This window comes from Propithecus coquereli, unplaced genomic scaffold (assembly GCF_000956105.1).
Source record: "Propithecus coquereli isolate 6110/MARCELLA unplaced genomic scaffold, Pcoq_1.0 Scaffold7, whole genome shotgun sequence".
In the NCBI taxonomy this organism is placed as follows: domain Eukaryota; kingdom Metazoa; phylum Chordata; class Mammalia; order Primates; family Indriidae; genus Propithecus; species Propithecus coquereli.
The window spans coordinates 155,350-181,988 of NW_012153062.1; the positions used below are offsets into that span (position 1 = coordinate 155,350).

The 26,639-nt window shown below is 38.3% G+C and overlaps 1 protein-coding gene across 1 annotated transcript in view; it reads right to left on the reverse strand.

Moving 5' to 3' along the window:
* The window catches only part of PALMD (palmdelphin), a 48,716-nt gene that overhangs the window by 10,698 nt on the left and 11,379 nt on the right, over positions 1–26,639 (reverse strand). Inside the window, exons 2-3 of the mRNA XM_012661178.1 lie at positions 20,266–20,346; positions 15,077–15,201 (exon numbers count right to left, since the gene is read on the reverse strand). Coding sequence (XP_012516632.1) covers positions 15,077–15,201; positions 20,266–20,346 — 206 coding nt within the window. The remainder of the gene's footprint in view (positions 1–15,076; positions 15,202–20,265; positions 20,347–26,639) is intronic.

Consider the following 26,639-nt stretch of genomic DNA (forward strand, 5'->3'; position numbering starts at 1 on the left):
GATGAAGATGGTTTAATTCCAGTTGGTTGTTGGTGGAAGGGTAAGAATTAGTTGGATTCTGGAAATATGTAAAAGGAAGAGTTGCCAGGATTTGTTTGTGGATTACATGTGGGGTATGAGAGAGAGATGTCAAAGGTGATTCCAATGTTCATGACCCCAATAATTGGAAACATATGGATGCAATTGGCTGAACAGAAATTTGGGAGAGAGAAAAAAGGAGATTTGTGGGGGATGTGTTAAATTTGAGACAATCAAGTGTAATGTGGAGAAGACAGTTGGACACAAAAATCTGGAACTTAGGGAAGTCTGGGTTTGAATATATAAATTTAGGAGTTGATATTTATAGCCCTAGGAGTGGATAAGTTTTCCTAGAAAGCAAGGGAGAAAAAAATTCCAAGGACTGAACCTGGGGCAATTTGACATTTAGGGGTCTGGTCAATGCTAACGACCTCATAGGGTTTTAGTAAGTAATGAAAGAAATAGTGAGCACTCACTACGCTGGTTTCTTCCTGCCTCTGCCCCTTTCTATTACGGGGGCACAGAGCTAGAGCTCTTGGTCTGCCTGGACGATGTCATCTTAGGGAATTTTGAAATGCAGTGGCATCTGTAGTTGCTCCCTTCTGAAGAAAAGGCCATGGTAATGTAATGCCATATGATTTTCATGAATATCTTTAGACTAATATGGCAAGATCATGAAGTTGAAAGCCTGCAATCCTCATCAGAGCACCTGCTAATGAATGTTTTTGAAGGTTTTCAAGTCACTGGGTGAAAGCTGCATCAATTTGAGGCCATAGCCTTATGACACATCATGACATGTTTGTGAAAATAAAACATAAACAAACAAACATCTCCCTCCCACTCTTTATCACTTAGTTACAGCCAACTCCCAGGTGAAAAGAACAATAAGAAAACATCTTAGTACTAATTACATAGGATCACAAACCTCTGACAGGAGATGTTTACTGATGTAGAACATTTCTTAAAATTTCTACTTCAATGAAAAACTTAGTTTCTTATTTTTGTAAGTTGATTTGATACTTCTGTCTATTATTTATGGACTATGTAAATGTCATTAAGAGATAAATGTTGGAGACTTGTTATTCTAGAACAGATCAGAATGCCAATGGAGGTGATGCGAGACCTAGGGAATAGTAGCTGAGAGTAAGGGGCTGGATGCCCCCCAACTCCCCCCAGCCCCTGCCACTTGGTCAGAACTCAGAGGTGCCCAGCAATGGAAGGAGAGGAGGTCTGAAAACCTCCACACCAGATAATGCACCGAATTTTTGAGGATCGATTGTTTCTTAAGGAGCATAAAACAAAAATTGAGACTAGTAGGCAGGGCAATGTTTGTATATCTAGCACAGTGGTTCTCAACCAGGAGCGATTTTGCTCCCTGGGTACATTTGGCAAAATCTGGAGACATTTTTTGTTGTCACAACTTGGAGGGTGCTGCTGGCATCTAGGGGGTATAGGCCAGTGATGCTGCTAAACATGCTGTAATGCACAGAGCAATTTCCCCACAACAGAGAATTATCTAGTCCAAAATGTCCATAGTGCTGAGGTGGAGAAACCCCGGGCACCTAAAAGAATTGTCAGTACAGCACAGGTTCTTGAAACATGCTTTATACGGGATTTCTTTATGTCCATCTCTCTGATAGTTTTACTTTCCCTCATTGTTTCTTTCCATAAATACACATAGAAGTGTGCACATCTATCTTTTATTCCCTGTCCAGCGGCCACTCATAGTTAAGAGACTACTCAACCCCAGTATAAAGCTCAAACAATGCACGGACTAAATTAGGGACTCATACCCAATCCCTTTCCAAAGGGATTTTTGGGGGAGAGAAAAAATTGAGCAAGCAAAGTATTGGGGAACTATATATGTATATGTACACACATATATGTATGTATGTGTATTCATATGTATATATACACACAAAAGTGTATGTGCGAGTATATATATTAATATATACATATATATGTAAAATTAAAATTTTTTTATACAAAAAGCTTTGGGGAGGTTGCTGTGGGGTAACTCTCTAAACTTCACATGCTCATGTTTCAGTTGATGGCTTAGAATTTCCATAAGTGCTGCCATCCCCGTCTTTAGAAGGCATTGCCTTTCAGAATGGGAATTGAGCTCCTTGAAATGCGGATGCAGTTTGGCCAGAAACAGGCAGTAGAGAAAGAGAAATAAATATCCCTCTTGGTGCCTCCCTGGCTGTTAGGTGGGGCTTGATGGATGAGTCAGTACCTGTCACAATTTCTGAGAGATGGTGGGCAGGCATCATGTGCCAATTTAGATAAGCAGAGTACATGAAAAAGGATTTGTAATGCTATCCATTATGGAATCTTTCTTCTCCTTGCCTGTTTGCTGGGGAAAAAGAGGGTTATTTTCAAGAGCTCCCTAGGTGAAAGCAGGTAGCTTCCATTTCATGCACTGTCATAGTAATAACCTTCCTTAATCATCACGAGATAATGTTCCCAATCCAATTCCAACGTGCAATTTTTTGTCTTGGAAAAAAGGACAGCGTGTAAATGCTGAATGCATCAAGAAGTTACTTCAGAAGGCAATTTTTCTGCTGCTGAGGGTCCATTTATCTCTCTCAGTTTTTGGTGGAGTTAACAAGGACTAACAACCTGATAGAATTTGCCATTAGGGGCCAAACAGACTGGAAGTCATGAGGGGAAAAAACCCCACAAACCCAAATTCAAAAGTGTACATCCTACCTTTCAGTACTGCACGTCTTAGCACTTATAACATCATTTAACATGTATTGCATATTTCCACTATACCAGGCACTGGCCTTATTAGTCCTTACAGCAACCCCTGTGTGTACTGCTGTTAGTTCCATCTGACAGATGAAACAGCTGGGCACCTGGGCAGGCAACTGGCCCACAGGCTCACTGGTAGCCTGTGGCAGAATGGAATTGAAGTCAGATCTTTGCTTATAGAGCCTGAGTTCTTAACTCTTCTCCAATAGCCGCTGTGGAAAGAAGACTTTAAAAAATTGATTCTTATGAACTTAGACACAACATTCATTTTTCTCAGCAGTATAAAAGGGTTCTCACTTTCTACAGTAGTAAAGAAACTGAAGATTGAAATGGTAGATGGGGTCCACCAATATGTGAAAGTGTTGCCCAATTACATAGTAAGGTGATATTTCTGTCCTAATCTTCATAGGGGTTATTTTGCTGTACTGGGGATTTTTCTGCTCAGTGGGTTAGTCAGTTGAACAAGGATTAAAGTCCAGGCTTTATCATTCTTTTTTTTTTTTTTTGGCTGCTTGAGTTTGGTTCTTGGTAGAAGTTCTTAAAACAGTCTCCTTCAAAGACTCTGGGGTTTCCTAAGCTAATGCCACTTTATAGCAAGACTTTCTTTGCTTGGACACAATTTTGTTGTTCAAAGTAATTGAAGCTGTAGGTGTTAAATATAAAGCTGGCTAATGCAGTTTGGCTATAATACTGCAGTTTCGACGTAATTACCAATGCTGTGTTTGAAATTAAGTTTATGACTGGCTTTTAGCTATATGCTTTCAAAGGACTGATGAATTACTTACATCTCACTAGCCCGAGCTCTCTTATTAAAGGCCAGGACTACACCCAAAGAGAGGCCCAATGGCTATTTCTCTGGGAAAGCCTGGGTCAGCAGGTGTTATGCCACTACTGACGTACCTCTGAGACCAGTTGATGGAAGTGCTAGGACCACTACCCCCTGCCCCATTCTTAAGCCAGACAAGGAAGGATCCAATTTCTTTTGGGACTCACAGGCTCTTGGAATATCTTTGCCTCCAACGTATGTTGAATTCTGTCTAGAGTGCTGAGTAACTCTAACTCTTGACTCTTCCCTTGGGCTAGAGATTCTCTCCCCTTTCTTCCCCCTGACTCTTGGGATAACAGGAGATAGTTGGTGGTTTACCTATTTTTTTATGAGTTTTTGTGTGAAGGCCCACTTTTTTTAAGGGAAGAAAAGACTTTTTCCTCCAGCTCTACTCAGGGAAACAAACTGAGCCCATATCAAAGCTAATACACTTGGCTTAATCATTTAACCTCTCTAAGCTTCAGTTTTCTCATTTGGGGAATAATAATAGTATTCACTATTGTCTTAAGGAGATAGTTGAGATAATGTTTGTAAGCCCCTAGTACAGGGCTTGTTGTACAGGGTGTCCCAAAATTCTCCATACAAAGGAAAACTTTTGTAATGAATATTTTGTAAATAAAGGTACATTTAGCTACAATTTCTCATTTTCCCTATGTATAGCAACTTTTGGGACACCCTGTAAAGGAGTTCCTTAATAATTGTTCTTTCCCTTTTCTCTCCTCAGTCTGCTTGGGAGAGGAGGGCCACCTGTGACAAGCCCAGTGGAAAAGAAAATCTACCAGGTCCATTTGGGGATTTGATCTTCAACTTTAATATCAATGATTTGAGAATAAGCATAGTACTAATATAGCTTCAGGTATACACCTGTCTTTGAAAATATTGTTCTAGACAGGAAACCTCAACAGTGCTCCAGCATTATCAGGAGAATTGTCCTAATATGTATGAGGACGGTGTCTATTTAATAAATGTTGGCAGAAAGAATGTTCTGGTCTATTTTGACAACCTGCTGTTTCTTCCCCTCAGCCCCCAAATCCATTCCCCTCTGTTCTTTTTAGTAGCAGAACTCCCCCCCTCTTTTTTTTTAATGTTTCCCTGGCTACCTTGGTAAAGACTAAATTTCCCAGTCTCCTTCACATTAGATGGTGCCTGTGATTGAAATCTAGCCGATAGAGTAGTAGCAGAAGTGACCTCTGCAACTGTCAGGTCACACCCTTAAAATAGAGCTGCCTGTCCTCCATTTATCTTCCCCTTCCTGCACTGGAATGCAGATGTGCTGGTGAGCTGGCTTTCACTACACAGCCAAGGGCATCCTGCAGGGGTGAGCAAAGCAACAAGGCAGAGAAAGAAACAGGGTCTCTCAAAATCTCATGTAACACTCTCACTTCCCTCCGCTTGACTGTCTACCAGTTAGGATTTTTATGCGTGTGAGAGAAATGAACCTTTCTATCTCGTTTAAGCCACTGCTCTTAAAATCTCTTTTAAAGCAACAATAGCAGTTATGCTGCTACTGCATAACATTATGGGGAATGAATTGTAGTGTGACAGATTTTATGTGATTTTTTAAATAATTTTTTTCATTGATTTGCAGAATTACTCATTAATATCTTGCATTTCAGGTAGTTAACTAGTAAAAACAAAAAAATTAATCAGCCTTTGCTCCTAGTGGTTAAAAAATGTATATGATTCTAAATGATGTGTGGTTCTGACATGGTTTGTGTTGACAGCTAGCTAATATTGAATGGCTAAGGTTTGCAATGACCAAAAAAAGATCTTTTTATTTTTTTTAGTCATAGCTCATGCAAATGAATGTCTCTGGAAACTCAATGGATACTACTGAGTACACACCATTGACTTTAGTCATGTATTCTTGACTGCCGTGTGTTAGTCATATGTAACAGGCAGATAAGGCATTAATAATGGGTTAGACATTCAAGATATCTTTATAGATAATTTGGTCAATGGTAATTCAAAAGTATATTTTCTCAATAAAATTGAGGGTATGCAATCTATTAGAAGGTGGGATTTTTATTTGTTTTATTTTTTAAAATTGGGGTTTGATAAATTCATCAAATATTCAACAGACCTTTATTAAGAACCTATTACATGTCAGGCATATTTTCTTTACCAATAAAAACATAAAAAAAGACAAGGAGTATTTCTATGCACAGACATGTAGGTAAGAACAAGAATTGCCTTAGAATCAGCCGTTGTCAAAGGGCATGTGTATAAAAAGGAAGATCTAACCGGCCACTGCAAACAATCACATGCTATGGTAAGCCTGCCAGAGTATTAAAGGGCATTTGGCATACAGCCAGCATTCAGTTTGCCCCAGGCCAGATCTGTTGCCTCTAATCCTGAGCATTTAAGAACAGGACAGGCAATACAATGCAGCAGCTTTAAGATAACTAGAAGCAGAGAGCCAACAGAACAATGACATTGAAACAAGTGCCAGTTTGCTCTGATGATTGGGAAAGGAGCAGATGTTTAGAAAGCTGAATAATTTATTACATGTGAATAACTTTTGCATGGGTGACTCTCATTTCCTAATATAACTCTGTTAACATTAATAATTATCTTATGGGCAGAGGATACTATCATGATTTGAAACTGCCATGTAGTTAGAGAGTGATTTAGTAGAAAAGTAAACCCTCTCAATTGGTATAATATTTTCAGTACAATATTTTGTAAATTAAGAGTTTCATTTGCCATGAAAAATATGAAACCAAAATGGTATTCAGAGAATCAACCACTGTCATGCACAAGTTACAAATGTAATTTTCAGATAAATAAGCACACACCCTGGAGGTTGGTGTGGTATGGGGAATTGGTTAGTTACGGGCTTCTCAAATGTTCTGGTGGGACAGAAGCTGGGGGTGTGGTTTTTAATTAGGGCCTATAGAGGACTTTGTAGTCCTTTACATTTAATGTTTAATTTATTTAATAGGAGCAAACTCATTGTAATGATAATTCAACTTGATCTTTATCCAGATGTCATGAGTTTCCCAAGTGACCTTCAATTACTGTTGTAGCCAGGACATGGCAAGTTAACTGAAGATGTGCTTATCCATGATTCTTTTTTTTTTCTTAAAAAAAAGTTGTATGAGTGTTCATTGCAAAGATGTGGAAACAACCCAAGTGTCCATCAATACATGAGTGGATTAATAAAATGTGGTATATGTGTACCATGAAGTACTACTCAGCCACAAAAAACCATGGTGATCTAGCACCTCTTGTATTATCCTGGATAGAGCTGGAACCCATTCTACTAAGTGAAGTATCACAAGAATGGAAAAACAAGCACCACATGTACTCACCATCAAATTGCTATTAACTGATCAACACTTACGTGCACATATAGTAGTAACATTCATCGGGTGTCGGGCAGGTAGGGGGGAGGAGGGGATGGGTATATTCACATCTAATGGGTGCAGCGTGCACCATCTGGGGGATGGACACACTTGAAGCTCTGACTCTGGTGGGGCAAAGGCAATATATGTAACCTAAACATTTGTACCCCCATAAGATGCTGAAATAAAAAAAAAATAAAAACAAAAAACGAAACAAAAAAGTTGTAGAGAAAAATATTCCTAGTGAATAAACCAGTTGTAACTATATCATGAAGTGGCAAAACCTATTCAGTGATATAGACAGCCATTGACTCTCCATTCAGAAATAATTCCTGGCTTTGTGTCTTGTAACCCTTAACATTTTATTCCTAACAATATTATATAGCATCCAACATATTTTCTATCCACTTCATTTTTGCTTTGCTTCTTAATTGTTCATGTTTGATACCAAGAATAGAACTTCATTATTTGAAGACTAACAAATATAAATTCCAGCCCTAATATAACACAGAATAACTAACAAGGATCAGGTAACCTTGGGTGGTCTAAATGGGCTGAGTGACGTTTGCCTTATGGCAGACAAAAGACACATTCCTAGGAATGGGTGTGAAAGTTTTCTGAGCTGGTAAAATTAGTCACAGGGCCTCTCCTGGGGAATGGAGAAGCCTGGGCCCTGTGGCAGCACAGACCCTTTCTGATACAATGAGTCGCTGCTCTTGGACATTCTTTCTTTGTGACCAAGACTTGGAGGATGGATCACTAAAACCAATTCACCTCCCACTTTCTGGATTGTTCATTTGCTCCTTTATTCTATCTTTACTCATGTTGATACAGCCAAAGATCTATGACAACCCTGCTCATGGTTTTAAATTTGTGTTTCAAGGTACCTAATATAATTTAGAGTGAGATAATTAGCATAAAAGCACTTTGAAAGTTAAAGGATCTAAAGAGAGGCAAATGTTAATATACATTTATTTTGGGGAGCTTATGATTCTGGAATCTTCTCTATAAGACCAATGCGCACCACCCGAAGGATGGACATGTTTGAGGCGCGGACTTTGCGGGGGGGACCTAGGGCAACATACGTAACCTAAACATCTGTACCCCCATAATATGCTGAAATAAAAGAAAAAAAAAAGACCAAAAGACATATACACATCTTTTGTATATGTTCTCAATAATGTCCAGGTTCTCAATAATTTTCATTGAAATGAATCGAGAATAAGCAGGGTGAGGCCTGGTGGAAAGGGTCTGGAGTCAGAAAGACCTGTGTGTGACTCATGGCGTGATTGCTAACGGATTTACGGCTTTCTGTACCTTAGAGTCCTTATGTGCAAAAGAAGGCTAATTAGACTTCCCTCAGAGAACTGGCCTTCTCAGAATAACGCTTAGGGTATAAGAAGTGCTCCATAAAGGGTAGCTGTTATGAAATTGAAGCAGGGTGAGGGAGGACCCTCAGAGGGTTTTCTAACCTACCTTTTAGCCTGTCATGGTGGAGGGAGGGTTATTTATTCTGGGTCAATAACCGTTTAATCCTTATTTCTACAAACTTATAGGTGAGATTGATAGGTATGAGCAAGAATAAGTGCTGGGAGGTGGGGATAAGGAGATAAAGGGGTATATCAAGGAGGGAAAAATGGAAAGAAAGCAAACAGAGTGGTGGTGAGATGTTAGAACATGCTATCAACGAATGCCTTGAAAACCAGGGCACCACTGCCATGTAACTTTGCTCTTGGCCCAAAGATAGTTGGGTGGTTATTTTTTCTTATTTTTTCAAAGAATAGCAAGGCTTTCCTTTTCAGTTCATCAATGTGCAAGTCATTGTCTAGGCTTTTTCAGCTTTTAAGTACTACCACCCATCTGTTCATCATCCATTTTTCTCATTCATTGATTTATTGAGCTATGTATTCACAGGTATTCCTACTATGTGTTAGGCATTATACTAGGCGCTTTGTGTGTATTTGTGTTTTGGTGGGGTGGAGTGGGCAGATTTCTTCTCTTTTATGCTTTTAAGTTCGGTTTACTTAGCTCTTTTGGTTAAATTAAAAGTGAAGCTCCTGAATTAAAAATAATCAGACTATCTGGGAAATTAAAAACAACAACAGATGAACTGTTACAAATCTGGTAAACCAATTAGTCAAATATAGAGAGTGAAAAACATGCTTGGAATGATTTTGACTCATATAATTACCTCAGAATAATTTCTTGAGTGTTTCTAGGCAACAGCAAATTTAATAAGAAACAAGTGGTGTTTTTTTCCTCCCTTTTTTTCTTTCTCTTCTCTCTTATGTTGTTATAAGAGAGCAGCTTGTCTGTTTCTCCCTGCTATGCGGTATTAGATATGGCTGGTTGGGTCACAGCAGGAAGGCAGAAACATTTAGAATGTGATAGTTTTCAGGTAGCAAACCTCACCTGTGTTTGATGAACCATTAGTTTCATTAAGGTACAATTAGCCTGCACAGGTAGATGAGAGCATTAGGTAGGGGTTGAACTTGGATAGAAATCATAATGAGCTAAACTTTGATGAATGATAACCAGCAACAAAAACCATCTAACCTTTATATTTCTACATCAGTGTTTTGGGTTCCTTTTTGAAATTGAATCATGGCTGCCATCTTTTGAGTTAACTGAGTAGCTCATTGCTTTGCGTGACATTGAGCAGAATGCATTTTCTCACATTTCATCTCCATTCGTGGAGGAATTTTCCTTAAGTGAGTGAGATGTGGCTCCAACTGCTCTAACAGCCCCCTCCTCTGCTCTTCTCATGACATACAGTCACGTGGAAACCCGAGGCATCGCACACACCTTAGCACACTTGCATCAGATGCAGAAGGCAGTTTCTAACTATTTGAGCACAAATGAAAGTTCGCTGAAAGAAGGCAGAAGGTCAGAGGGTGCTGTGGAATATTAGGAAAACAATCCTTACTAGAGAACATTTAATCGTAAGTAGCTTATCCTTCTCGAAGGGAATGCAGTGTATTTGCATCATTCTCCTTGGCAGTTAACCTTTTACAGTTTATACTTATGACATTTCTGTCAAGCACCCCGGGTGCTCCAGTTAAACTCAGAGGTCTTTGGACACAGTTCAAGAAGTAGACAGTGTCTGGAGGGGAGCTCATGCAAGGCAGTTTGGCAGAGGGACGTCATGGATAACTGTGGGGCCCCTGGATGGGAAAGAAGAACCCAGGGCGTGAATGACAACTTGTGGGAGTAAAGCTTCTTGGGGTGTTGTTTTGGGTGCGGGCAGAGGAAAGCCAAGTGTCAGGACAGGATTTCTAACCCAGACCGTAAATTGGTGCACGTGGATATTTGCACTAAATCAGTGCACCTGTGCCTTCTTCAATCAGTGGTCACAGGAAGAGCAGGGCTCATTTGGGAGGCAAATTGAAACTCTATTTAAGCAAAGTGATTCAGAAGGAGATGTTCAATGCAGCTTTCCTCCTGGGAACATTTTCTCCTAAGGTATTAATCAGGGCACGAGGCACAATACTCAATAATATTGTTCCAAAGATAAGAATGTGACTCAGGGACAGAAACCATGGAAACCTACTGATTTTCCGAAACGTTGCCTCTCTTTGGAAGAAAAGAGGACAGGATGAATAAACACATATGGTTTACTTAAGAGTCATGTGTGAGTTAGGGTACCCTCTGAATATTTTTAATATTCAGGTGAATGACTATATAAAATGATGGATATAAGAGTGAAATTGTAGCATGGATTGAAAATAAAACATGCTATACAAGGGGAGAGTTTACAGAACTTAACTTTTGTAGAGTTTTTCTGCAGGATCTAAGGCACAATTTTATTTTTATGATTAGGACTTTTCATTAGGTTTAAAATCCCAGCTCTTAACTTCTAGCTATATGACTTCGGGTAAGTTAGCCTCCATAAATGTCAATTTTTCTCATCTGTTAAATGTTACCTACCTCATAGGGTGGTTGTGAGAATTCAATGCAATAATACATATGAAGTGTTTTGCACAGTGCCTGGTCCATAGAAAACATTCTACAAACATTATTAACTCCTGTATTAGCATTCTAGTCTGAAAGCCATAAAGAAAATTCCTCAATTATTTCCAAATGTAAAGAATTCTAGTTGGGTGATATTCCCAGTTTACTCAAAGAAGCATAAAGAAATGAGAGATTTTGGCCAAAAAATAAAAATATCTGAATAATTCAGGCAGTGTCCTTCTTTTAATTATTTTTGAGTTTTAATAAGAAATAGCATTTGATATTTTTTGAACACCCACTGTGTGTCAGGCACTCTAGAAGATTCATAGCAGTCCTGTGAAGTGACTATAATTGTCCCTTTATTACAGGCAAGGAAACTGAGGCTCAAAGAGATGAAAGAACATGGCGAAGCTTAGGTACTGTGGTCAGCAGAACAGGGATTTCAAGGCCGGAGGCCATGCTCTTTCAGTTCATCTACAAAACCTTGGAAGTAGAAGGAATGAAAAACTCACGGGAAAAGTCTGGCCCTGCTATGGACTCTGAGGTAATAGCAATATTTTTATTTTGATGTTCCCATTAAAATCTTATCCTCTGGCTGAGAGGCCTGGCAGAATGGCAAATGTCACCCTTGAGCAGGCGCCTAAGTGAATATAAATCACATTTAGAGTTTGGGTAACTTCGCCTACTTAGGGAACGTGAGTGGCTCTGCCTAGTTCAACTTCATCAGTGGGCTTGACTGCTATTCTGAGCTAACAGGAAGTTGTACTGATGTAACTGGTGATAAAAGCTTCTTAAGCACTGTGGGCAGTTGTTTAGGAGAAAGATTGAATTTAAAAACATGCACCTGATTATTTAGCAGCTTTACAAACATCTGAGAAGAAAACGTTCAGTTGTCAGGTAAAGCTGCTTTGGCAATGTGCTTTCTATAATGCTGGGCAGTGGCAGAGGCTGCTTAATACAGACGAGGCACAGATATATTTTGTCTTTGTATGTTGCTTTGGAACATTTCTGTTCCTTGCCCATTTTTTACCAGATAAACATGCCTCTGTGGGCCACAAGAATGCAAATTCTTGACTAGTTCTTTTGCAAATACATCTTTTAGGAAAATTCCTTAAACAGAGCAGTTTGCTGATTATTAGAGATACTTGTCTGTGTTAGGTATTTTACTATTTCCAGAGTGTTTACATCTACAGCTGTCTTTTCATTTTTCTCCTGGAGAGCATTGAACCTGGCTTGCTTTGAGACCCAAGTCTACCCATTACGGGCTCTGTGACTTTAATTAAGTCCCTTATCCTCTCTGAGCCTAACTCCTCATCTATGAATTGGAGGTGTTGATGCTTTCCTTTTAGATTGCTGCACTAAATGACTTAACGTAAGTGCCAATGCTTTGTAAGTACAAGGACTCATAAAAGTGAACTATCGCTGTTATTATTATTTATATTTGGGACGAAAATCATTTGGTGTTCATAAAGGAGTATTCATGAGTTAATAGCATCCTGAAGATCTAAAATAAAGTTGTAGTGAGATGCCAGAAATGGGGTAATGAACAGACATGTAATTGGCAATTTACCAAAGAGAGCAGAGGGACAAGGAAGAAGATCCGAGTGTGGTAGGAGCTTTCTGGAGAAAGGAGAGCAAAGGGACAGAACACGCTTCCCAGATTTTCTAGAAGAGATAACACCTTTTCAGTCCACAGAGGTTGTTGTGTGTCATCATTTTATAGGCAGTGTAGGGCAGTCAAATGAGTCATTTGCCACTTCCTAGTTGTGTGAATTCCTTAATTCTCTGCAAAAAGTGAAGATAATAATACCTACCCTCACTGGGTTATGAAGATTAAATGGGCCAATATATGTAAAGTGCCTGGTGCAAATAAGCCTCATTAAGTATCTCCTCCTCCTCCTCCTTTTAAATTTTTGGTCGGATAGGAGCTCTAACCTAGATAAACCACTATCAATATTTCTAGAAGCTTATGTGCTTCTCAGAGCATTCAGGCAAGGTCTAAAAGCAATCAGTAGAGTTCTAGTAAATATTCTGGGATTACTCAGAATATTGCCCAAACTTGTTAATGGAGTTTGAGTGCATGTAGCCACTTCAATTATCTTCAGGTGCAGAGAAAGTTGTAGGTGTTTTGTATGTGGAAGGACTCTAAAAGAAGGTTTTGAGGGGGAGCAAGAAGGTGTCTGTGCAGTGGTAACGGTTTACAGGGATTAAACTCAGGACCCCTTTAGAGATAAGGGTTCTGTAGAAAGTAATCATTTGCTAAAGCTGGACTCCGGGGGAGAAGGTCTTTCTAAGGGATGCCTTACAGAAAATTACAGAGGAGTTTTCCAAACTGTAAACTTGATTTATTAGGTTATTTTTAAAGTGCACTTCGTATCTTTGAGTAAACAACTGAGAGGTTTAGAAGTGTAAAAATTTCAGTTATATAACCTTTTAAGAATTGTTAATTTCAAAATCATCTAGATAAGGATGAGCAGTCAATGATTTTAGCCATTAAAGGTACAAGTGCAGACAATTAGGAAAGTAAATTGGAAATCATTTGAAAAAAGGAAGCCTTTTTCAGTTTGTGAATATTAAGCCTAAAGTGATGTGTTTGTAGAGTGTAGTGAGTATGGGCAAAATGTGGTCATTGCATAGCTGCTGAATACTTTTGTCTTCCAGGTCTTTCCTATAGTCCTCACTAAAGATAACAAATTAAAGTGAGTAAGGTTTTGAAACTTGTCTATATTTCAAAGATGGGTAGACTTTAATTTATTGTCATGATTATACCACAAAAAATTCCATCTTTTTTTCCATGTGTAGGTTAGAAAATGATTCTGATCTTTCCCATACTTGTTTCTTTCATGTTATTTTCTTGTGATGATAATACTAATAATCTCATTTTTTTTTGAGACAGAGTCTCACTCTGTCACCCAAGTGCGGTGTTGTTGTCATAGCTCACAGCAACCTCAAACTCCTGGGCTCAAGTGATCCTCCTGCCACAGCCTCCCAGGTAGCTGGGACTACAGGCATGTGTCACCATGCCCACCTAATTCTTTCTATTTTTAGTAGAGACAGGGTCTCACTTTTGCTCAGGCTGGTCTTGAACTCCTTAGTTCAAGTAATCCTCCTTCCTTGGCCTCCCAGAGTGCCAGGATTGCAGGCATGAGCCATAAGGCCAGGCCATAATCTCATTTTTTATTTGAGCTTTTCAGTTTTTTTCACATCCATCACCTCATTTTAAGCCAAGGCTATTTTATTTTTACTTTTATTTTTGAGACAGGATCTTAGTCTGTTGCCCATGCTGGAGTGCAGTGGTGTTATCATAGCTCACTGGAACCTCAAACTCCTGGGCTCAAGTGATCCTCCTGTCTCAGCCTCCTGAGGTGCACACGACCATGCCCCGCTAATTTTTTAAAAAAAATTTTGTAGGGGCCGGATTTCACTATGTTGCTCAGGCTGGTTTCAGACTCCTGGGCTCAGATGATCCTCCTGCCTTGGCCTCCCAAAGTGCCAGGATTGCAGGTGTGAACCACCACACCTAGCCAAGGTAATTTTAAAATGTTTTTGTTAAAACAGAAGTTTCTGGACTCTGTACTGATTGTGCTTGATGGCCAGGAAAGGACATAGAGAAATGAGGTGAACGCCTGTGACCAATTCGTCAAGGAAGCAGAAGAGGGAAAATGTGGGCAGAGTATCCCTACAGAATCTTCTCTTCCAGAATATGGTTGTGACTGGGGAGGGACTGGGAGAGGTGTGATAGAGGGATGGTATAAAAACACCTGTAGACCTGTCACCCATCCTAAGGTGAGAGTGGGGGCAATGGCTGAGAAGAAGGACTGCTATTTGTGTACCTATCATGTGCCAGGTAGGTGCTGGTAGTTTAGCACATATTTTTTTAATCTGCTCAACAACACTAAAAAATAGGTATTGCTACTACCATTTCGTAGGAAATAGGCTCAGAGAGGTATTGGTAAGTCACCAACATGCATTGTAAAAATAAATTTAGTGTTGCTATGCGCAAGTGATGTTTATAGTAAAATTTCTATTGTTGCCTTCTGGTGTGTTTCCCTGGTCTTTTCTGGAAATCTAAATGGAAGGTCTGATTGTGCCCCTGACACTAAGAATGGCTCTTCTACATACAACGTGAGACAAAGTCAAAGTGAAGGTAGTTGTGGAGTGTCAGTGAGGGCCATACCCGAGGATACTTTGTTCTAGAACCTGGATCTGGTGTTGGTCTTGTTGATTTTGCTTCTTCATCTCTTCTTGTTCTTTTCCACTGCTGATTCCATCTAGAAGCCATTTCTCCCTCAAGGCCTTTTTCTGATGTTAGGAAACATAAAGATATGTTCTTATATCAGTCAACAATCTCCAAAATCTCTTACTGCTTTCAAATTTTACGAATTTCAATAGTGGACATATTGAAGAGGAATTATTTTCTCTCAGTACCTTGCCTGAATAAATCTGGTATTTTCTTGCCTTCATTGCAACCTTCTTGACGCTCTTCCAAAGTCAGTTTTTATGTATCTAAATCCTATTTATCCCTTGAGGTCCAGTTCAGGCCCCTCCTTCTCTATGAAGTTCCCTGACCCTCCCCGCCAGTCTCCTGGCAGCCCTGTCCTCACTCTCAGAGAGCTCTCTTCAAAATCATGCTGTATTGTATGTTTATCGCAGCCATGTGGGACCTCATCATGTGATGTCTTTACTGTTATTTGTATGTTTGATGGATCCTTGTATCCTTAACAAAGTCAGAAGCTCCTTGAAGCTGCTTTGATATTCACCCCAGCGACAGCATACAATAACTGCTCCCAGAAAATCTTTTGTGGGATTAATTGGAATGGTGGGCAAAACACAAGTTGCTATTGTGTCTTAAATTAATTCAATGTTAGTCGTAGGCTGTGTGGTAGATATTTATTGTTTTACTCACCCAGCACCCCTTCTTTCTTCTGGGAATCTCCCTGTAAGTTTAGCTCCCTAACCGTTCCAACAATATATGATGTATTCGATTCATTGATCTGTCTCAACATTGAGTTGAATATTTGTCAAGTTTAACAACACAGAAAAAGACATATGTTTTATCATATGGAAAAAAATCCTCTTGAATTTGCATGAAAAAATTAAGCTCTTGAATCTGAGCCAAAGAAGACTTAAAACAAGTGAAAGAGACCTGCAAATTTTGGAGGCTCTTTATTCTGCATCTAGTCTATGTCTCAAGTAGAAACTGTCAGATATACGGTTATATTATTTTCAAGGAGTTTGTTTCTCTCCTTCTTCTGGAAGAAAAGGACTGCCATTATGTATCTAATCACCTCTATAAATTATTTGTTCAGTTATTCATTGTTAATTATTCATTGGGGATTAACTACATCTAAAATGGTGAGGAAAGAATGGAAACTTTTAATTTCTGGGACTTTTCTCTTATGTTACAGTTAAAATGAGAGCAAGTAAGAATTTTGTGTCTTTTTTTAAAGGATGCTAGAATTAATACCACTAGGATGCAAATATCTCTGAATTAAAAAATATTTTTAATTATCCTTGGTTATGCTTGATAATAACCAAAGCATGGTTATTTTAACTAAGGCAATGATTTTCAAACCATTTTTTTTAAAAAAATAATATTACACTGAATACAAATAAATATTATATGAAACTGTAATTTGAACTACTCTAGTTGAAGCAGTGAGCGGGCCTGGAGCCTTCTGGATGCACAGGACATGATTCGAAAACCACTAGATTAAATGAATAACAACTTCACCCCAGATCATCATATTTGTGTTGGCCTTTTTACAGTCTTATGCAACTGCAGGTGGACAACATGTACCATGAGAGCAGCTGGTATTACTCTACTCCATGGCCAGAGATTCTTCACCCCGGTGTTATCTTAACTATTTATTATAGCTGTTTAGCTGTTTGCAAAAATGTTTTCTCACGTACCCAGTAAATATTATTAATATAGGTTGAGATTTAGCCCTGAGGTCAAAGATGCCAAGAAAATCTGAATATATCTGCATTTTAAGAATTTATTTTGACTTAAATTTATTTCTATTTGATGGGACATGAAGATAGTTAATGCATAGTAAAGAAAACAGATGACACCTATCAAAGTAAGTTATAGTCATTACAAACCACCTATAAGGATAGTTCTGGTGAACTGCATACATATCTTTATAAGAAACACTCAGATGTGATAGTCTTATCATGCTGAGTTATAGAATGATTGTTGTGACATGATTAGGTTAACTTGAGGCTACTTTCTTGGTTCTTAGTCTGATTAGGAATAAGAGCAATTTTAATTCTAGTTTTATAAAATTTTGTTCATACTTCACAAATTGTCACTTACCCCTGGTAGAAAATCCTTTGAACTTAAATATAAAATACACAGTTTGGATGTGCAGTCAAAATGATCTAATATGATCATATATTATTGTAATCAAAGCATCTGTTTTGCTTTTATGTCACAGTTTTGACTTACGCTTTAGTATATGAAGCTAATAAATATAATAAAATATATTTTACAATGACATTCAGAATCAAAAGCCATATGAACTAATGAAAGTATAAGTGACTTGTAGGCAACAGATCTTTTGGTAGTTTTTTAGGGAAAGGTTTTCCTGAAGCACTTCTACGTTCTACCAAGCAGTTATAGTAGATTTTAGGAATAAATTAGTGTTCCATACCATGAATTGAATGGACTCATAGAAAAGTACATTTTCTAGATTGAGTATAGGTGGCATGAGATTGTGATCATATTACTAGTTGGGAAGATCCATAGTGTACAAATCTCAGAATTGTCTGAGTATCAGACTGTTAACGGTGCCCCCAGAAGTTCCCATGCCAGCACATCATGTATGACGTCAGGCTCAGGAGGTGAAGCACATCAGAGTGAGTTACTGCAACTATTTTGAAATGTGTTCGTGTACTGATATAGGAGGAACACCTTGTAAATGTTTCAACTCATGTTGTTTAACAATCGTCAGTGAAGTCTAATAAAAATGTTTGCAATTGGGGACATGGCGAGGACAGTCATGGGAACCAGGACAAATGGATGGAGAAGAAACTAAGAGACAGGCTGGTAACTGTAGAGGCCAATAGAGTTCTCTTGACTTGGGGAACATGTAGAATTGATTTTTAAAATACTTTTCCACATTTTTGAATCCCATTTTGGAATTATGCCTACTTTCTGTTTGATATAGCCAACTATTTTCTGAAAACTTGGAAGAATGTTCTCTATTGAAACAGCTATTCTTTCCTCTGTGTTCCCTTTGCAGTTTGTGCGTCCCATATAGTGTTCATCACAGACTAGGTGTCATTATGAGTTTATGTGTCAGTTATCATTTTAAGGGCACAGGCTAAGTTGTATTTTATATTCTTCATGTCCCACATAATAGGTGCTTAATAAATGTTGTTGACTGAAAGGCCCTATGTACATCCATATAAATTCTACTTATCAGACTCAGCTTAAATCCCACACCTTTAATAAAACCTTCTTTGGTCAACCCAGATTAAAGAATTAATGCTTATATTCTAATATAAATTTAAAAACCTATCATTAACTTGTCTTATTTAACACTGAATTTCCCAAATTAAGAAAAGGTGTCATTTCCTTCTCCTCCCACTCCACACCACCCACACCACTCTGGGCCAGTGCACATCTTGGGAAAGTGGATAGCACCTTCGTGCAGAGAAAATGGAAACCTCTTACTCCAGGTATAAACAGCCCTGGGACAGAGTACATGAGAATGTAGGCAGAATTTTCGCACCCCCATTTCAGGTACCTTTGTGTAGTACACAATCTGCACAACTGTGTACAGCAGTCCAAAGATGATAAATGTTTTGATTGGATTGGATTAGAAGACGCCTCCTGGGTTCCAGAAAGCAAATCAACAGAAAAGATTGTGTATTACTCTCTGGACCATTTTTGGCAAGTAACAAAATGAAGTGCCACCTGAGAAATGGACCTGTCAGTTAGTCAGGATTTTCCTATGTGAAACTTACTTTCTAGAATGAACTGAGTGGATATTTAAACCTTTTCTTCAATTGTGGGCTCTACTGTTCTTTGGCTACCCATTCTGCAAGGATAGCAATTGCTGAATGCTAGAGAGCTATCAGTTTACTCAGAAGCAGGAAGTAGTTCACTGGGAGATCCAAATTGTGTGTAAATTGTTTACGTGTGTGTGTGTGTGTGTGTGTGTGTGTGTGTGTATGAGAAAGAGAGAGAGAGAGAAAAAGAAAGAGAGTGAGCAAGCAAGGGAGCTGTGGTTTTGGAGTTAGAAATGGCCTATCTCAAAAGTTGTTCTAGATTTGACCGTTAACTTCATTTGAATTACACTGAATAACTTGGTAAAATTCGTTTTTATTTCGTTGATTTTCTGGGAGTACACAAGCATTTCTTGAGTATGTCTATTACTCATGTAAATTCAGTGTGACATATTGTAAGGACAGCAGACTAACGATGCTTTGAAATTATCCATCAAACATCGGAAATGTCAAGTTGTATATGAGCAAAGAAGCAAACAGAGTCCAGAGAACTGAAGCTAATTGGAATCTTAAATTACGTTTGTTTTCAGTGGTGGTCACTTGCTCCATTAGAAAAATGGATTTAGCTGAATCTGGCAAGTTTAACTTAAGTTTGTGGAACCCATGAGTGTACAGCATTGTTTCATTAAGGGGATTCATTATATCTATTGAGAGCAGCCCTGCCAGATAAGTACAGTTTCCTGCTTGGGCCTGTTCACAGGGAGCTCCTGTTTGTCATTTGCTTGCATCCTGTCACTAAGCTATGTAATAAAATGTTGAAACTCAATGTGCTTTAATTACACAATGACCACACCCAGTGAAAGATGTAAAGTCTGCTTTTAAAAACGGAAGTTTATTTCTCGTTATGATCTCATGTTCTGTCAAAACAAAATAAAACAAAATCCCAAACCATGCTCAGACAACACTGGATTCATAGCACTGAGCTTTTAAATGCAAGCATCCTTGACCAGGCCAGACACTGTCTGTTCTGCACCCCCGGGGAGTGGCTGGCCTTTCGCTGATTTCAAAAGGCACTTCCTTGCTGGATCCGCTCCCTAGGGGTGTTGAGCAAGCGAGCAGGGCCGAATTCTCAAGGCTGAATTCTCAAGGTTACCCAAGAAAATTAGGAAATTCAGTAATAAAGGGTAAAAGTAATAAAACCATGTTTTCAACTTTCCACATATTTGCCAGAAGGTATTAGTCTCATGAGCAAATATTATTAGCTTCTTGGCCTCCCCTATGGTTATTAGAATGCTAGTAAAACTATGTTGGATTTTTTGTTTTCCTAAAATATCTTCACTATTCAAATTCCAGTGCTATTAGGATATTTCAATACAAAATAATTGAAATGAAATGAAAGTCATAAGTTACCTTCAAATGCTGGTGCTTTAGTTTCTCTTCCTCTATTTTCAGACGTTTCTGTGATATTTCTTCCTGTATTTTTCTTTTGTCCTGAAATGAAAAAGTTCCAACATGTTTTATTTTTTTAATTTCTTAAATGTGTTTCCTTGGGGTTGTTGTCATTATCTGAATGGCTGGCCAGCAATATGCTCTTGGCATTGGTATGAATCTGCTTTGGAAACTCATATTTTAAAGCAAAGGAGTGCAAAGTGAAACATTCTAAGCATTTTCCTTATGGGAAACAAAAGGCGCTTTTTCAAAGAGGACTTAAAAATATTTTAGTGTCTTTCCTTCCTCACTCCCCTTTTCTTTCTTTCTTGTCAGTCTAGCAAGATCGACCTACTGAGTGATGCAATGGAGAAAGTGAATTTTAAGGAGGGAGTTTTGAAATAGGCATGAGGAAACACTGGGAGAAGAGAGACTGTTCCCAGAACAGGCCTGAAGAAGTTTCCGGGTGAAGGATGTGCTTAATCTGGAAAAACAGGATAGCCTATGGATCGTTAGAAAACTAAGGAAGCTAGAAAGTAGGACTGTTTCCTCCTTGTATAACTTGCTGTGGGAGGATAGAGAAAAAGAATTCAGATACCACTTAGCACTAGGAGGAATTTTAGCTGAAGTAAAACAAAATTTATGGAAAGATATGACATCTTTTACAAAGTTAACATTACATTACCTCAAAAAACTCAGAAAGCATAGGTATTAATACACAGAGGTTGTACTTTTTAGAAAATATGGCAAATATACTAAGTAGACAGTCTGGGTTTGATTTCTGGCTCCTCCATTCACTAGCTCTGTGTTCCTGGACAATTCCTTCACTTTTCTGTGCCCCAATGACCTCATCTGTAAAACGGGGATACTAAGAGTACCTACCTCGTAAGATATGAGCATTAAATGAACTAATATACGTAACCAGTTCTTGATACATAGTGCTCTAGAAGTATTTAATGACATTAAATAAATAAAATCATGACTTTTTAATTGCACAGAAAGCAACATGTTAATTTTGACAATGCTTTCATTGGTTTGAGATGTTTTAGAGATTCCCTGTCTGGAATTGCTTGAGACATTTGATTAGCCATGAAAAAAGAACTTTCCTCATTTGTGATCAGAGGTGACATTCTCCTCCATCTTATTCATAAGTGTTGGTTTTAAATCTGCTTTCAAAATTGAAAACTCCGAAAGGATAAAATGTTGTTGCCAGTGAAGATGTCCAAAAGAATTTGAAGCAGGCTCAGGAGGTAATTTGGAAGGAAGAGTTCCAAAACTATTTGGCAGCTTTACTGAAATAAGTGCATGACTTCCTGATGTGACTACTTTGAAGATAAAAATTCTTTTTTGATGTATAAGTTCAGATACATTTGTTGAAGAAAAACAATATGTTGTTATCCAACTTTGTCATATTTCTCTTTATGTATAAGAAGAATATTCGCCTTCATCAGCATTACTTTTTAAATTTCACAGTTTTTCTTTGAAAAAATAGCTGGGCAGCAGGCATGGGTCTTCAAAATCACTTCTTTCTTTGGATGAAATTGGATTGTTAGTGAAAATAACTCTGAAAACCTCTGTGAGTCAGTTCTCCACTATATCTAGAGGCTGTTATTGAGCACATATTAGTTATATTTTTGTGCCAACATTTTGGTAAATATTTTACAGGCACTATTTCACTTAATACTCATAATAACAAAGAAATACTATAATAATTTTCTCTTCACAAAAGAGGAAATGACAGTTTAGGGGAGAGTAACTCATCCAAGTTCTCATAACTAATAAGTGACAAAGCCAGGATTTGAACCCAGGCAGTTTGAGGGCAGCTGCCACATTCTTAGCCAATTCACTGTACCATTTCCTTGAGTGGGAATTTAGTCAAGCTAGTCACAGTTTCCCTCATTGTCCTCTCCATCATGAAGTACTGTGGCCTGGAGGCCGTGCTAGGACAGCAGGCAGCAAGTGGGACCTCTTACTAGAAGGGAGCACCTTTTTAGTTCCCTAGACGCTGGTGCTGGAACTGTCTCTCCATGAATAGCCCGTAGAGAAGAGCACATTGTGTGTGGTGGACAGGGATTGCTGAACCCAACAGTGCCTCCCCACCCCTGTTGATTGTCAGTTTGGGCTGGTTTCATCTTGGGTTAGTAATCAGGTAATTGAAGCTGTGGGTAGAAGCAGGGCATCTGACGTGTTTTGGCAACACCAGGCTCATATGAGGGTTGCTAAGGAATACCAATGTTTTGTCACTTAGAGGTGATGTGACGCCTCTCTTATATCGGTTTAGGTAGGTAGGAAGGTAATTTTCTAATGTTATAGCCACGATACTATTTTAAGATAGGAGTAATTTTTTCTTATAAGATATCCATCAGCAGTAAGTTATTATCCTTTTGCCAAATTTCACAGGACTCTATAAGCATGACTGAAAAATAGTATGACAATAATTTAGTTTTAGTATGGCGGGATAAACTATAGGTCAACCTTAAGTTGTGTATCTACCTCTATTGCTAGTATACCAAAGGTTGTAATAGTAAGCTACTTCCTTCCCAAATTATCATGGAATAAATAGATGTGAAATTCCATCTGCTTCCTAAAATTTCCCCAGAAGCTGATGCACCTTTATAGATAGCTGTTGTAACCTGGCAATTCAGACATTAATAGTTATAATGTAACCATTATGGTTATTAATGTAACCATTATGAATAACTTATATTGCTTTTTACTTCTCAATGTTCAATTACCTACATTTTTTGTTCAATGAACATTTGCCTACATTTTTAGTTGTCTGCCTTAGGCTATTTTAGTAAGTGACAATCACAAATTTCAATTCTGTAAAAGGCTATCTATTAATTATTTTGAAATTAATTTATTTATCTTATGCAACTACAAAGTTATTATGACTACCTATGATCCAGTGATATTACTGCGATCACATATTTGATAAAAATAAGCACAATACTTAAGAGTGTGAGTATTTTGGAGACATTATTGATTGTTACCTAATATTCTAAGATGCTTGATTCTGTCAAAAAGGCAAGATTAATCCTGAGTTGTATAATTATTAATTCGTCCAATATTTAAGTACTTATGTACAAATGTTATATTCAAGGTGGCATCAGGAATTGTGCAGTGTTTAAAAGTTATTCAGGGCCGGGCGCGGTGGCTCACGCCTATAATCCTAGCACTCTGGGAGGCCGAGGCGGGCGGATTGTTTGAGCTCAGCAGTTCAAAACCAGCCTGAGCAAGAGCAAGACCCCGTCTCTACTAAAAATAGAAAGAAATTAATTGGACAACTAAAAATACATAGAAAAAATTAGCCGGGCATGGTGGCGTATGCCTGTAGTCCCAGCTACTCGGGAGGCTGAGGCAGGAAGATCGCTTGAGCCCAGGAGTTTGAGGTTGCTGTGAGCTAGGATGACGCCATGGCACTCTAGCCCAGGCAATACAGTGAGACTCTGTCTCAAAAAAAAAAAAAAAGTTATTTAGAAGTAGGTGCTTTCCTTAAGCAGCTTATATCTCATAAAGCCGTTCGTGCAAGTAACTATAGTGTAAGACATAAAGTTATTACATGAAATAACTTTAGTAGTAATACATGTTGTTACAAAGGCACAAGTAAAGTACTATGAGGGCTGAGGGGAGACAGGGAAAGGTTGCTTCTATAATAGCTGATGTTGTTAGGAGAAGCTTCGAAGTAGCATCTGAGTTGGGTAGTTCCTGGGGGCTTGGGAGGGGGGAGAAGTGGCATTTAAGTCAAAGGCTCGATGTGAGCAAAGGTCTGTGGCTAGAACTTTGGGACATTCTTTGGAACAGCAAGCCTCAAATCTAAGTTACTGTACAGGGAAAGTAAGAATAACTGGATGAAGATAGATTCTCAATGGAGAATATTGAATGGCATGACAAGGGGTTTGGAGTTTGTGTATCGAGGTAAGAAGCAATATCAGGGGGAGGAGAATGGTAGATTAAAATCATGTTTTAAGAAGTTTGATATAGCCTTACTGTGTAGTACATAGTGAAGGGGAAGGACTTGAAGGGGATAATCAGTTGGGCTACTGCACAACTCATAAATAAGGCCCCAAGAGCCTGAAAAGAAGGAGCAGAAGGCATGAGTGTCAGAGATATCAAGGAGTTAGAATGGCAGGACCTGCAACCAATGACACATGGATGCAGCAGAGAGAGAGAGCATTGAAATGCTTTTATGCCTAGTTAACTGACAGGAAAGCAGAACTGTGCATAGAAATAGAACATTCAGGAGAAGGAAGAAAGAATTTGGGAGGAGAATTGATAGAGTCACACAAAGTTTGAGGTGCCCCTGGGACAAGTAGGTGGCATTATCTTGTAGGAACTTGGGATGCTGGGTGGAGAGAAAAGGATCAAAGCTGGAATAAGAGTAAACAAAAATAGAAGCCATCATACTGCCTGACCAGAAAGAGGGGATAAGTGTTTTCCTAAATCAGCTGAAACAGTTGGAAGAGGCAAGTTAGAAGCAATCATGAGCAAATTCAATCAGTCAAATGTTTTCTGATTCATTCTGCTAAAAGCTGAGCATCTTACAACTTCATGACTAGCTTTGCTGCTATCTTCAATGCTTAGGGTCTGAAGAAAACAATAGTAGAAGCTGCTTATTAGAATTAAATACTACCAACAATGCAGAGCTGGCTTGTGGTGTGCAAATAATGGTAACCTTGGAAGAAAGTGATCTTCTCCATCAAAACTCCAATAACATTCTTCACAGAAATGTAAAATATAACCCTAAAATTTATACAGAACCACAAAAGACCCAGAATAGCCAAAGCCATCCTGAGTAAAAAGAATAAAACTAGAAAAATGACATTACCTGACTTCAAATTATACTACAGAGCTATAGTAACCAAAACAGCATGGTACTGGCATAAAAACAGACACATAATGGAAGAAAGAGAACCCATAAATAAATCCATATATCAATTTATCTTTGACAAAGGTGCCAAGAACATAGAGTGGGACAGTCTCTTTAATAAATGGTGCTGGGAAAACTGGATATCCATATGCAGAAGAATGAAACTAGACTCATATCTCTTACCACATGCAAAAACCAAATCAAAATGGATTAAAGATTTAAATCTAAGACCTGAAACTGTGCAACTAAGAGAAAACATTGGGAAAATGCTTCAGGACATTTGTCAGGGTAATGATTTCTTGAGTAATACCCCCAAAACATAGGCAGCCGAAGCAAAATTGGACAAATAGGATCACATCAAACTTAAAAGCTTCTGTACATCAAAGGAAACAATCAACAAAGGGAAGAGACAATCCACAGAATGGGAGAAACTATTTGCAAACTACCCATCTGACAAGGGATTAATAACTAGAATGGATAAGGAGCTCCAACAACTAAATATGAAAAAATCAAATAATTTGATTAAAAATGGGCAAAAGATCTGAATAGACATTTCCCAAAAGAAGACATACAAATATCCAACAGGTATATGAAAAAATGCTCAACATCATTAGTCATCAGAGAAATGCAAATCAAAACTACAATGAGCTATCATCTCACTCCAGTTAAAATGGCTTTTATAAAAAAGACAGGCAATAATGAATACTGGTGAGGATGTGGAGAGAGGTGAACCCTCGTACAGTTTTGGTAGGAATGTAAATTAGTACAATCACTGTGGAGAACAGTATGGAGGTTCCTCAAAATCTAAAAATAGAACTACCATATGACTCAGCAATCCCACTGCTGGGTATATATACAAAGGATGAGAATTCTATATATCAGAAAGCTATTTGTATGCCCATGTTTATTGCAGCACTATTCACAATAGCCAAGATTTGGAATCAACCTAAGTGTTCATCAATAGATGAATGGATAAAGGAATTGTGGTACATATCTGCAATGGAATATTATACAGCCATAAAAAGAATGACTCCTGCCATTTGCAACAACATGGATGGAACTGGAGAACATTATGTTAAGTGAAATAAGCCAAGCATGGAGAGAAAAATCTCGCATGTTCTCACTCATATGTGGGAGCTAAATATTAAAACCACTAATGTCATGTAGACAGAGAGTAGAATGATGGTTACTAGGGGGTGAAAGAGTAGCAGGGATGGGGAGATAAAGTGGCGATGGTTAGTAGGTACAAAAATATAGTTAGATAGAACGAACAATATTTTATAGCACAACAAAGTGACTAGAGTCAATGCTAAGTTATGGTATACTTGAAAATAACTAAAAGTGTGGAATTGGAATGTTCCTAACACAAAGGAATGATAAATGCTTGAAGTGATGAGGTGATGGATACACCAATCACCCTGATTTGATTAATGCACATTGTATGCCTGTATCAGAACATCACATGTAACATATTATATAAATATAT